This window comes from Synchiropus splendidus, chromosome 6 (assembly GCF_027744825.2).
Source record: "Synchiropus splendidus isolate RoL2022-P1 chromosome 6, RoL_Sspl_1.0, whole genome shotgun sequence".
Classification (NCBI taxonomy): domain Eukaryota; kingdom Metazoa; phylum Chordata; class Actinopteri; order Syngnathiformes; family Callionymidae; genus Synchiropus; species Synchiropus splendidus.
Window position 1 is genome coordinate 18,677,278 of NC_071339.1, and position 13,895 is coordinate 18,691,172.

At 42.0% G+C, this 13,895-nt stretch overlaps 1 protein-coding gene across 2 annotated transcripts in view; it reads left to right on the plus strand.

Annotated features, from left to right (window-relative positions):
- Window positions 1-13,895, plus strand: part of col2a1b (collagen, type II, alpha 1b) — a 32,752-nt gene that overhangs the window by 2,329 nt on the left and 16,528 nt on the right. Inside the window, exons 2-25 of one of the 2 annotated variants that reach the window (XM_053867099.1) lie at window positions 161-370; window positions 1,961-1,977; window positions 2,233-2,265; window positions 2,617-2,649; window positions 2,725-2,778; window positions 3,489-3,590; window positions 4,017-4,097; window positions 6,059-6,103; window positions 6,862-6,915; window positions 8,397-8,450; window positions 8,859-8,912; window positions 9,584-9,637; window positions 9,709-9,762; window positions 9,835-9,879; window positions 9,956-10,009; window positions 10,086-10,130; window positions 10,225-10,278; window positions 11,801-11,899; window positions 12,044-12,088; window positions 12,267-12,365; window positions 12,436-12,489; window positions 12,570-12,677; window positions 12,798-12,851; window positions 13,505-13,603. In XM_053867099.1, the coding sequence (XP_053723074.1) occupies window positions 161-370; window positions 1,961-1,977; window positions 2,233-2,265; window positions 2,617-2,649; window positions 2,725-2,778; window positions 3,489-3,590; window positions 4,017-4,097; window positions 6,059-6,103; window positions 6,862-6,915; window positions 8,397-8,450; window positions 8,859-8,912; window positions 9,584-9,637; window positions 9,709-9,762; window positions 9,835-9,879; window positions 9,956-10,009; window positions 10,086-10,130; window positions 10,225-10,278; window positions 11,801-11,899; window positions 12,044-12,088; window positions 12,267-12,365; window positions 12,436-12,489; window positions 12,570-12,677; window positions 12,798-12,851; window positions 13,505-13,603 (1,601 nt within the window). The remainder of the gene's footprint in view (window positions 1-160; window positions 371-1,960; window positions 1,978-2,232; window positions 2,266-2,616; window positions 2,650-2,724; window positions 2,779-3,488; window positions 3,591-4,016; window positions 4,098-6,058; window positions 6,104-6,861; window positions 6,916-8,396; window positions 8,451-8,858; window positions 8,913-9,583; window positions 9,638-9,708; window positions 9,763-9,834; window positions 9,880-9,955; window positions 10,010-10,085; window positions 10,131-10,224; window positions 10,279-11,800; window positions 11,900-12,043; window positions 12,089-12,266; window positions 12,366-12,435; window positions 12,490-12,569; window positions 12,678-12,797; window positions 12,852-13,504; window positions 13,604-13,895) is intronic. The other variant, XM_053867098.1, reaches the window with a different exon arrangement.

Genomic DNA, 13,895 nt, shown 5'->3' on the forward strand with positions numbered 1-13,895 from the left:
GAATGGAAAGCATGGGTGATCAGAGAAAGTACGGCCGCAGATGCTGGGTGCTTTTTACTGTAGCACACGCGTAATGTGCCTGTCTTCTGTGTTGTTTTCTGATGCATTATCTCCTCTCTCTTCTCCTCCTGTGCTCCCATGTGTTCGGTGTGACACACAGAGGAAGATGTTTTTAGCTGTACACAGGACGGCCAGCGCTATAGTGACAAGGATGTGTGGAAGCCGGAGCCTTGTCGCATCTGCGTGTGCGACACCGGAACCGTCCTGTGCGATGAAATTGTCTGCGAGGAGCTAAAAGACTGTCCCAACCCTGAAATCGCATTTGGAGAGTGCTGCCCCATCTGCCCTGCTGCCTCCTCGCCAGCCATCGGTTGTAATTTATTTAAAAATAAATTACTGTGCCAGATCATCGCGTTTGCTCTGGAAGAGGAAGCACTGGTATCAATCAAAGAGTTTCCAGGCTTTGATTCCATCTCCTACCTCCGAAGCAAACTCATGGTCGGGGACTAAAACAACAGTGACACTTCTGGTCAGATTTCACTCGGAATGCTTCCTCTATTTTTCCACGCCAGTCTCACCTTGGCCCCACCTCGTCTGAATACTCTCTCACATCCAGAGTATCATGACTGCATGTGGGAGCCATTAAGGAAATGCCTCAGTGCAGCAGACATGGCTTCACATTTCTCCCTTGCGCTGCTCTCTGTGGATTTCTCGTGCAGATCTGGTGGTATGAGAAAACAGTGACAGTCTGCCCAGTGGCTGCGCTCGGGCAGCCTGGTGTCAAGCCAAAATAGAGAAGTGTGCGGGACTGAAGTCAGAAGTGTCACTGTTAGCTGTTGCATGCCTTTTGATGCTCGCTGGTACTCTGCATTCTGAGATGGGACCATTGATTTAACAGCATTTGAATTCACTCTAGCCAATATTTATATTTATATATATTTATACAATATGTATATTTAATCACACTGCTCTGGTGAGAGAATAAACTACTTAAATGAAGTGAATCAAAATGTATTTAAACCAATTTAAGTTGATAAAGTAATACATCTATTTGAAAAAAAAATATATATTATTAATTTAAATTAAATCAATTATTTAATTTATGGAAATATTACTCATTCATGCTTCAATTCATCCATCAGTTTGTCTGTCCATCATCTATCTATCAGTCCATCATTCTATCATCCATCCAACCATGTCACCCATTATTCATTTATCATCCATCCATCAACCATATGTCATCCATGTACAGTATCAATGTGTATTCCATCCATCAGTATCTATGCCATCCATCCATCTTACCATACATCCATCATTTATATTCCATCCATTCATCCACCCATCATCCATCCCTATATATTCCATATATCCATCCATCCAACCATCTGTCTCTTACTCTCATGAACTCCTTAGATCTTCAAAAACCTTGACATTTTGAAGGCGCTACACAAACCAGACACACCATGTTGCACAGTTGCAAACTAACGGCGACTCATTCGTCTCCATCCTAATACGTTAATCTAACCATGATTATTATTTCGGATTGTTAAAAACAAATTGGCCTGCTCCGAGCAGTTATTTGAAAAGTTCAGCTTAACTTTTGAAACAATTATGTGGTACAACAGAGACTTTAATTTCCGACACAACCACACCAGCAGCACTTTAAGCAGCATAATCACATTTCTTCGCCCTCCCAGCTTCTGCTGCAGCTTTTAGGATTTGACAAAACAGCTGCTTTGTTCTTTCGCTTTCACCCTGAGCAGTAAGATGGTGATTCAGCAATCTAAATGGGAGCTTGGGGTCCGACAGCTTTATTATGTCTGCAGCCATTAAACACATTTTCTCCGGGAAATTAAACAGCATCGGTACAGACTGCGTGGGCTTCTGGGAAAGTGCTGTCGGTCTGTTATTGTGTTGCTCTGAAACCTTCCTAACTCTTCTCCCTTCTCGACCGTTACAGGAACACCTGGAGCTAAGGTGAGACACTGTGATCATGATGGTGTCTGTGTGTGTGTCTACAATTTGATCAGTCCCAGACATGCATCAACAATAGCAGCCTGTGGTTAATGGATTTAGATCAGGCGTTGATGTAACACAGCTCCAGCAGATGGTTGATATGCATTTCCTGCTGCACTGTGCATCGCTCTAAAGTCAAGGTCGCTTCAGCAGAAGATTCAGTGGGCTGTTTCTTTGTTATGAGTTGGTCTCATTTGTGTTTCTCTCCTTGGACAGGGTCAGAAAGGCGAACCTGGAGACATTACCGATGTAAGTAGCAAAAAAAAAACAACTCTTTTTTTTGTAGCAAATTGTGGCCGTGTAAAAAAAACCACTGAACATTGAGATGTTTTGTCGACTTATTACGGCGACAGGCTTTTATAGAGCTTCATGTAGGACACAGAGGGGAAGACAGAGCTGCGGCGCGGCACCTGGAAATGTTTTGTGAGGAGCTGGAATGGCAGGAAATAAAAAAGGGGGCATTGTTTATTGTATGTCTCTTGTGATGCTGTGCCTGAAGTGATTAGCCCAAGATTACTGCGGGAGGACGATAATGTGGAAAGAAACCATGTGCAGACTTTTGACTTTGGCCTCTCATACTGTTGTGTTTTGTCCACTCAGGTTGTAGGACCAAGAGGACCACCTGGACCAATGGTATGATGACGGTGTTTGGTCAGTCCAGCGTGAGCATGAGCGGCGTCTCTGACAAACCTTCCGTCTCACCTTCAGGGCCCCCCAGGAGAGCAAGGACTCCGTGGACCACGAGGAGAGAAGGGAGAGAGGGTCAGTCAAGAGCACAAATCCCTCTCACACAGTGAAACAGGATCATTGCTTTTCAGTGGGACTTTTGTCGTGAACTGGTGTAGCATCCTTGGGAATATGGATGTGACTTTGTTTATGTGAAACAGACACCAAATGTGTTTTGGCTTGCTTGAGTCGGCTTGTAGCAACATTCTTCGGTCACCTCACTGGGTAGTGTCACTACACGTGCAGAGGTATGTGCAGGGAAGCAGGCCGCTTCAAATAAATCACTGCCATGTGCATAACTTTGGTAAAGTCCTGTTTATACCAGTCAGTGTCCACTCCACAGTTATCCGTTTTCACTTCCTAAATGCGTGCTACAGGTGTAGTCGGCTGTGAAAGCTGTTGGAGTTGGTTCAACTGAGCGCGAGGTTGCTGTCAGCGCCGCTTGATAAATGATGGACTCAGATCTCACCAGCCAAATACAGTATCATTTGACAAAATCTAAGATGAAATTGATTCATATCAACCCGAAAACTGATGTCCCAATATCAGTACTGCTCTGCTCTCCCGTCAAGTGACAAAATTTTTATGGAAGAAGATGAAGCTTTAGCCGGAGAACAAAGTTTAGTATTCCTACTGTGTCTTCATTGAAACATAATGCAAAATATTCGACCGAATTTTATACAACCTATCAAATTTGTATTTTAGAACCGCAAATGAAGGTGTAATGGCCAAATCTTTGTTTCCAGGGAACACCTGGACCCCGAGGCAGAGATGGCGAACCTGGCACCCCCGGGAACCCCGGACCCCCTGGACCTCCAGGACCTAATGGACCTCCTGGCCTCGGTGGAGTAAGTATTCGATGACAATTACTGAATGAGAAACTGAAAAAGCAAGGAGATAAAACGGCCCCAGTCTTCGTGGGTAAGCTGATAGGCTCTATTTTGGAGGAGAAATACAAGAGAGCCTTTGTGAAGGAGAGACAGAAATGACAACAGATGCCTGAAAAATCCACACAGGATCATTTCTTGAGAAGTGCTGCTGGGAAATGGCAGGAAAATATCTACGCACCAGTTTCTCTCATCAACGACATGCTTCTTTTCAAAACTCTTTTCGACTGTTCGGTCCCAGTTACCAGGGGGTGAATTTCAATTCTGGATTTGGCAGCCAGTTTTCCCTCAAATCAACATATGAATCCAAGGAATTGTTATTTGTGATTGCTTTAATCCTTCAGCATGATTGTGGAGTCGTGATGGAAGTTTCCCGTCTTTTGTCAGAACTTTGCTGCTCAGATGGCCGGTGGTTTCGACGAGAAAGCTGGTGGCGGCGCGCAGATGGGAGTGATGCAAGGACCCATGGTGAGCCAACCAACCCAGCAGCTGCTGGAGCCCTGGATCTGGTTATTCCGACGTTTTCGGCAATGGTTTGAGTAAAAACCGATGGATGTAGGAAGCTCATCACATGGACAGTTTGTCTCTTAACAGTTGTGAAACCAGATCCACTTCACGTGGTCATGTAATCTCCTGGCATGGAGGCTTGTCTGTTGTGGATTTGGAGCATGCTGGGAGATATTTTTGTGGCTGCCCTGAAGCTTAGAGAAGCAGAAGACAGGGTTTCACGGCAATCTGTGTGGCTAACTGTCCATGTCTGCCCGAGACAAGACCTGATACTGGGCTTTTTGATGGAGGCAGTGGCCCACTGTAGATGTTTTCATCGAGGGCTGATTCAATTAAAACCCATGCTCCTCCCAACATGCTGAAAAAGAGCTGCACCGTGGGGTGTTTATTCAAGCATGGGCCCTTAAACACACAGTCCTGGATATAGAGCACTATTGACAGCTCTTCCATGAAGCCTTTCCACCTCCAGTGAAAGGCGACTTTATCCACTTCTGAGAGCCACTGTGTAGTCTTCACAGGTTTTCCTTGGCGACGGCCCCTGATTTTTTCTTTTTTTTTTGACATGATGTTTGTTATTGACAACCGTTGGGGTTCTCCAGAGTTGGTCCCCTGAACAGGTTGTTGGTCAGCGCTCTTCATAAATGATAAGATCTGATGAAACATCGGAAAAAAAAAAAAATAATTTAAATTTTACTTATTCTCTTGCTTATCCTGGTGCTTAAAATTACCCCTTTCATGCAGACTTGGCTACTCAAAAAAAAAAATCTGAGTGAGTCTAAAAAAACGCTACAAGCAAGATGGCAGGCGGAGGAGACGAGAATAACAATTTCATAGAGATAACAATTCAATTAAAATTTGAAGTTAAATTGAAATTTCAGATTAATTTTGTAAATAATATTTGTCATAGTTAAAGACAATAAAATATTTTGAAGAAAAATGATTGAATTGGGTCATGATAGTTTCTAAGGGTTAAACTGTTGCAGTGCATTATGGCTCTTTTGGCATGGTGGCGTGGTGAGAGTGCTTTGAAACTGATGGGTCATTAATAACTATTCACAGCTAGGGGGCGCCGCCTCAGTGGTTGAGAGTGTGCACACTTGCTTCCTAAATTAATGTCATTTTATTAGCAACTCTCATGGATGAGAGTGACAATATCGGAAGCTTCTCCTCCGCTCAGCGACCATTTTTGCTCTTAGAATATCCGCAAGTCGATTTACCAAGAGTAAGCTGAACCCAAACAGAAACACGATCTTGCATCACTGGTCAAATCCGCGACCATTTACTTCAGTATTGTGAGTGCAGAATCCATAAATCCTACTTCCTGTCCGCCTGCTGCTCTAAGTATGTTTTGTGTCTGAGTTTTGCCGGGCCGTGTGGACAATAGGAGAAAGGTACATGATTTGACTGAATGCTTCCACAGAATGTGACTTCCCCGTGCGGAGCAGCAAAGCGTGAAGCCGAGGCAGAAATTATTTTGGCGTGTGATTCCATCCAGAAGCTTCCGCAAAGCAGATTAAGGTTCAGTGAAGGAGAAGTTCTCCTGAGAAATGTCACCTGCTGTTTCCATGCGAGAAATCTCCAGGGTTGAAAGGATTTATCCAACAAGGAAAACCAAACAGTTGGCTATTATCTTGTTTTTCAGTTCATGTCCAAGTTTAGGAAGTCATGGAGAGTTCAAGCTCTCCTCTCTTAGGTGCAGCACCTCTGCTCATGACCTATGATCTGTGGAAGCGCACAGCAGGTGGTAAAAAAGGAGAGGGTTGTCAGTAAAAAGTGAGAAACGGAGGAGAAAGTATGTGGAATTTAAAGTGATTTACTGGTTTGTCACAAGAGACTCTGAGGTTTCAAGAGTGTTTTTGAACTTGGAGACGACAATTATTAATAAATATGTTACAAATATTGTGTTTTCTTTCTGCCTTCAGGGACCAATGGGACCAAGAGGACCTCCCGGCCCTAACGGAGCACCTGTAAGTAGCTGTGGCAAGAGAGATGCTATTGGCCAACTGTGGTAGAGTCACAGACACCCGCTTTCAGAGTGTCATAAAGTCACACACCTGCACAGCCTGGTGTTTTGATCATTTAAAAAGTTTGAATGTCAGAGTAATTTCAGTGATATTTTGTGGCTAACATAGAGCTGTACAAATGTGAAATTGAAAATGAGATAAACAAGTTATATCTTCATCAATGTAGTGCCAGATTATTGATCATATTATGCCAAACTGCAGTCCCACTGTCATTTGGAGGCAAACAGGAAGTCACTGCCTCATAAGTAAATGTTGAAACAAGTTGTTTTGTTATTGTGTAATGTCAAAAGTTTGAGGGAGACACCAATTTGCTGCTCCATTATGGTTCAAATCACGATCCAGTTTCGATTCCCAAATCGATGTCTGACACTTAAGCGGTAATCTCCCAGGTGAAGGCTGCAGGGTTTGTTCCTACCACAAAAGCTGCCCTCTAGACCCGCCTCCTCCAGCTCCTGTCCTTCGCTGGAGGCCATCTCTGACTTCCCAGCCTCCGAAGCAAATGAGTTGTAGGCGGCTGACTTGTCCAAACTTGATTTAAACGTCGTGAGTGAGCTTAGATTTAAGGGAGGATAAGACATGCAGACCGTGTAATGATTTAACCAGTTCTCACTATGTAAATCATTCAAGAGATTTCACAGTAAACCACAAAATCTGGAGGTAAATACAATTTTTATGATTTCACTCTTGTGTTCCCACCACAGGGCCCACAAGGTTTCCAAGGCAACCCAGGAGAAGCTGGAGAGCCCGGTCAAGCTGTAAGTACCACAGTACCACAGAGCGTTCTAGATGGCAGAGCGTTTTTAGAGACACTGGGAACGATATCTGCTGCACTGAACCTGCACTAGAGATCAGTTCTGACAGACACGTGCAAAAATCTCACACTATTTTCATGGAATATTGTGAAAGTAATTCATTACTTTTCAGGCATCATACAATCCTTGAACAGACTACGCCAAAACAGGTTTTACGGTTATGATTTAAATGTTGGGACTCCAAACACTGAAGTTTGATTTTGAATCAAAATCACTTCTAATATCATGTTTTGATCCTCAGACATCAAACGTGAATATCAGCAGGATCTCCGAATATCCCTTAGTACATACCAAGTATTTTCAATAAAAAAGACATGACAACATGATGATAGGAAATACATCCTCCTTCAGTGTGCTCCGATATTACAGAATATCCAATAGCGAAGCCTCATTAGAGGGCTTCGCACACTTCGGAGAACAACGGTTACAATAGGTAACCTACAGTTTCCCAGTTAATATAACAGATTTTTTTTCTCCTGTCAAGAAGTCTGTTCCAAATCTCTCGAATCCCATGTCAAACTGGACCTGAACCGGAACGGCTCAGCACCTCTGCAAACTGTTTCTGTGATTCAACTCCATGTACATTTAACATTAAATGTGACATTGCTTATGACTGGTAGCTCAAAACTCCTTTAACAAATATCTGAAAATAGATATGCAAATTTTGAAAAAATATGTAATAAATGATAATGCATTGAATGCAAATATAAGAATAAAACCTGTGCAAAATCTTTCAATATTATTTTATTTAATTTCCAACACAACAACTGTGACTTTATTAATACTAAAAATAATTTCCTGGTGAGTTTTCAAACGCAAACTAAAAGTCAAATGAATTATGGCAGATGGAAGAGATTAAGAAGAAAGACATTCTACGCAACATTTTCTGTTGATGTCTTTCTGGTTTCCTGATTCGTGCCACTTCACTAATCCCCTCCACCTTTACTTGGTCCTCCATAAACAGAGAAATGAAACAGCTCTCCCCTGCCTTTGCCCTCAGCAGGTAGACGGGACAAGGTCTCCCCACTGCTGCGCTAATCTGCTCCTGCGGGGTTCTGATAAGCAGAAAGCAAGTCTCTGAGCAGCCTTTTTTTTTTTAAGTGTTTCAGTGAATCATTATGCGTGATTAAAATCAGACTTCCTGCCGGAGAGCGACTGACAGTAGCAAAGTGGACTGACTGCTTTGGGAAAAGTCACAGTATTACAAAGTGTGGAGCAAGAATCTTACAGGAGCAAGTTTTGTTATTTCACAGTAACTGTAGTGTCAACGCTTACTTCCCCAAGAAACTGGAAAGTACCATTAGTTACAAGGAAAGTGTACAGTTTTACATGATAAAGTTACATTTTCAATTTACACAAACATAAAACTGGCCAGATGTGTGTTTGAATTGTGTTTTACCTTCTCTGTTTATTTTGATTGACAGGGTCCTATGGGTCCTCGTGGACCTCCAGGACCTTCTGGAAAGTCTGGAGATGATGTAAGTAAATCCACAATTGTTTTAGCATTTCACCAAATCAAATTATTCAGCAATATTGATTTGGTTTGTGTGTAAAACAATTAAATAAATATGGACAATTAGAGATGAAATATGAATCATAGAAAAAGAAGAAGAAAGAAGAAATGAATAATATACACCGTGAATTGTGCGCTAAAAGTTTTTTTTGGTTTTTTTTTCCAAGTAAGCTGGTGGACTTACAGAAACAACATTAAATGTTCCATTTTTATTTCTCTTCACTAAACAGTAGCTACATTTATTTCAGAACTTTGTTTTATAACATGATGAATTTTGTTTGCATAGTCAGCACTGCCTGATGAAAGCGCAGGGTGGTACGTTTTTCATCCATCTGGAACACTGTTGACTTCATACTTCTTCATTTTCTTTCAGGGTGAAGCTGGCAAACCTGGAAAACCTGGTGACCGTGGACCTGCTGGACCTCAGGTGAGTTATCTTTGAGTCCACATTATACTGAGCCATCAGTACTTCGACAGGGCCGGTAGAGAAGCAATAGATCTTTGACTGAATCATTGCTAACACAGACTTGGAACTCATAGAGAGAGGAGGGGTCTGATCCACAAAAGGACTGCAGCGGGTTTTTGTTCCAACCAAACAAGCAGCACCAGATTGAACGGATTACAGTTTTCATACACCTGACTGGTGAAATCGGCTGGAACAAAAACCTGCCTTTTCATGTGCAAAGCTTAAATAAATGGATTGAATATCCTACTGTTTTTATACTTCTTCAGTTAAAGGCTTATAACAGACATTCTGTTGTGTGGCTCCCTCTAGTGGTCACCAATTTAACTGTGGATTTAAACGTCCAGCAGTAGTTTAATATCATGACTAAAAATAGTCTCAGTAAAATATTATTGCATAGTATTGCACTGAAATTCAACATAAAATCAAATTACTGGAGCCGTCCCTGGCTAGCTGGGTGTACAGCTATACATGTGAACAGTGTCTTTGTGAAAACTGGTTCTTCAATGCACCAACTTTGGAATGAGCATATTATTTTAGGTAAAAGTAGGTCGAAATGTATTTATGTATTTATTTTGACCAACCAGTCTTGTATGTGTTCTTTGATTCCTTCAGTAATGTGTTGTGTATTTTAGGGAGCTCGTGGATTCCCAGGAACCCCTGGTCTCCCTGGCATCAAGGGGCACAGAGTAAGTGTGTCCTGTGTTCATCAAGGATTTATGAATGAGGAGTCTCAGCTAACGCATGACTGTTTTTACAGGGTTATCCAGGTCTGGATGGAGCCAAGGGAGAGACTGGATCCCTGGGTGCTAAGGTTAGAGCATCCTCTGATGAAGAGACTGGAAAAATGGAATCACAGATGTAACACTGTTGACTTGCCCTGCAGGGAGAGTCCGGTGCGCCCGGAGAGAATGGAGCTCCTGGACCAATGGTGCGTGTGCTGGGAGTCACAGCGGGAATGTGTGTTGTCATTTTCAATGTAAACATCCTCATCGTGATCATTACAGGGCCCTCGTGGTCTGCCGGGTGAGAGAGGACGTCCTGGACCCAGTGGAGTTGCTGTGAGTTCTGCTCGTGAAAACACGAGTCACGTGAAAAACTTGAATCTGACTCCTCTGTGCTGTCTGTCGTGTCTAGGGAGCTCGTGGAAATGATGGTTTGCCTGGTCCCGCTGGCCCTCCTGTGAGTGTTACAGTTATATTCCTGTTCCTGCACACAACAGAAACACACAAGAGATACCCCTGAATACATACCAACCGCCTGCTTCTTTTCTCAGGGACCTGTTGGGCCATCTGGAGCTCCTGGATTCCCTGGCTCTCCTGGTTCAAAGGTGCATGGCAGTCACTTGAAAGTGTCCGTTCATCTGCGCAGTCTCCTCTAGTCTCCTTCATCGTAGATGTTTTGGTTACATCATATAGCATTCAGTCCACCAAAAATGTTACACTATCCCCAATTTTATCTGTTATTAATTAGAAATATGTTGAAATATGTATTTCTGAAATCAGGGGGTCTCCCACCACCTTATTCATTGTACACACTTTACTATGGTAACTGTCTGTTATCAGGGCCATGTGACGGACACGGTCATCCATGTGTTATCGTTGAATTTGATACATGGGAAAACAAGTCAGCTTGCATTTACAATTTGACTTATAGTCTTGTGTTTTTCATTAGATTCAGTCCTCTTCAGCTGATTCAGAGCTTGAGGGAGCTCTTCAAGAACATGTTTATTTACGACTGTTTACTGCATGTTTCCTCATAGCTGCAACTGAAGGAAATATTTATGTTGTTGGGAGACACTTCTCTTTGATGTGAACTATTTGAGGGGCGGCTTGGAGGAAAGAGTTCAGTTCATTAAAACTTGTTAACAAAAGTATAAAGTGATGCATGTTGCATGAAGGTAATGCATTATTACATTTTCACAAAGTGTAGGAAAAGTCATTACGACAAGTATTTCTTGAACTTATTTTATAGAAGGACTGCCTGAGCTGCGAGACGCTGAGTTGTGCCAAAAATGAAGGTTCATTAAGGCAGTTTCATGCAATGAAAACTCGCCAAGCTAAAAACCATGAAACATAAAAAAGTATGTAAATAATATGCAACATTTTGTCTCCTGTGTGAAACTCAAGATTTCTAGTCAAGTTTATATATATATATATATATATATATATATATATATATATATATATATATATATATATATATATATATATATATATATATCATAGAGTGATGTCTAAATGAAATTTAAAAATAAGCCAACAATGCTAATTATTATTATTATTATTGCACGCCGACTGAACAGCAAGAGGCTACATTCCTCCCGTGAGAAAACAACTGTTAGACTTGGGGTTTTAACGCCGACAGGCAAATGTTGGCAAGGTAAAGTAAGTTTAAGTCATTGCAAAATGAAATGAAACTTGTTAGGATTTAACTGTTGTCTTGTCAGTGCCTTACCTTAGCTTAACTTAGCTTAGCTTAGCAATCGCTAGCCGAACATTAGCATCATGTTCAGTCTTTAAACGCACTCAACAGTAACTTCCCTGAGCCTGAGATAATTGTTATAATACGTACATAATATTAATAATAATAATAATAATAACAATAATAATAATAATAATAATAATTTCGAAATAGTACAACTGAGCGTGCTGAAGACATACGTCCAAAAACCTTGGATGAATTCGGTACTACATTCCCACTAGCTACTTCTAAATGCAAAAAAAATGTCTGATATCTTTATCATAATTTTTATCCTCGTCTTGTCTTCAAGATGTAATTCTTTTACTCTTCTCACTGTAAGTGACATGGTGCCGTCCTGAGTTGAAGACATAAATTCTGCTTTTGTTCAGGGAGAAGCTGGACCAACCGGTGCCCGTGGACCTGAGGGTGCTCAGGGACCCCGCGGGGAGTCTGGAACCCCTGGATCACCTGGACCATCCGGTGCTTCCGTAAGTGCCGCAGCAGCGCAACATGGCCAACATGCATTTAAATCAGCTTTCCTTTTTGAATAAATGTATTTAAAATTGGAGAGGATCAGGTTATTTTGGTTTATTTGGTTTGCTTCACTGCGCTCACTTGGTGTTTGTGTTTAGGGAAACCCTGGAACCGATGGTATTCCTGGCTCAAAAGGATCAGCTGTAAGTACCCATCCTAAAATGCTTATATTTATCTGAATTGGTTTCCACAGTTTAAAGAATTAGTCATCACAATCTCTTGTGATGTTTTAATGTTCAGTGTATTATGCAAAAAGGACCATTAGTGAAGTGTGTCCTAATATATAATTCAGTCTGACACTGCATCGCTCTCTGTCTGCAGGGTGCTCCTGGCATTGCTGGTGCTCCTGGTTTCCCTGGACCCCGTGGACCTCCTGGGCCTCAGGGAGCAACCGGGCCTCTTGGGCCAAAGGGAACATCTGTACGTCACAAATACATTTTTTAACAAGGTCTGTCTTTGTATTGAATACTCACTTGCTGTATTTTCTCAGGGAGACCCAGGTATTCCAGGATTCAAAGGAGAAGCTGGACCCAAAGGAGAAATTGTGAGCCTTCATCCTCCTTTTTAGTATCATATTAATTCATTTGAATGTTGACATATGTCGTCTCATGTTGTGGCGTTTAGGGACCAGCAGGTCTTCAGGGACAACCTGGTCCACAAGGTGAAGAAGGCAAGAGAGGACCCAGGGGTGAGCCGGGTGCAGCTGGACCTCTCGGACCACCAGGAGAGAGAGTGAGAAAATCATGTTGTCGTTGCAAATTTAGATAGAATTCAGTAAAATGTTGAAGTTTAAATATGTTCAAAATCCATCATTGTTGTTGAAATTCATAAAATTGTTTTTCTCTCTCAAAGGGAGCCCCTGGTAACCGTGGTTTCCCCGGTCAAGATGGTCTAGCTGGTCCTAAGGTCAGTTCCACGTTATTCTATGGAAATTATTGACAGTTATCATAAAATAGAGCACTCTATACTGGTCTATTCCCCCGTCTTGCTTTTATCGGTACATGAGTTATTCAGTATGTAAATGTTCTCTCACACATTTAAAAAAATAACTGCCAATGAAATAATAAATTATGAGTTGAATGAAAGTATAAACCTAAAAAGTAAAAGTCAAACTCAAAATAAAATCATTTTTCTGTTCTTTTGTGCCCCCAACTGTATATTGAGTAACTAATTTGTTTTACTATCCGATACATCCATGTTTACAGAAAAATGTTTGCAGAGACCTGGTTTAAAGTCATCCATCCACTTAAGTATAGAAAAAGACCTGCATATGTGTGTGCTACTGAGCATCAGTTCATTCACCCTGAATAGTTCATGACTCATTTTTAAGACTAGAAAATCTTCCCAGTTCGTGACTGTAATTTCCGATCATGAACACTTGAGGGCAGCATTGCTCAGATGCAATTCCCCGTCACTCACAAGCATCCATGAGGGAGTCTATTTTTCCATTTCCTGTGCGCGCACCTAGGTCAAGACCTCATTTCCTTACTGCTTTCAACATTCAACTTTTGCGGATTCGGAGGCTGAGCGAGTCATTCATTTTTCATCTCCTCTCCCAGGGGGCCCCCGGTGAGCGTGGCCCGGCTGGAGCCAGTGGTCCCAAAGGTGCCAATGGAGATCCCGGCCGTCCTGGAGAGCCTGGTCTGCCTGGTGCCAGAGTAAGTTCTTTTTCAGGTTCCATTTCCCGCTTACCAGATTGATTTGAACTTGCATGCATAAGTGATCATCGTGGGTTATTTTTAGAACATGAAATGGACCAGATCAGATGGCACTGAAAGAACAGGAGAGTTTGTTTGTTGTTTTTAATGCCTGTATTTTTATGCCATGTGTTGCTCTGCTCCACCCAAGAGAGGTGTGAATTTCAGCTACCCACAATGCCATATGCTCACAGAGGATACATGGCTAAAAAACACACACGACTCATGGGTTTTTGTCTTTCTCATCTCCTCG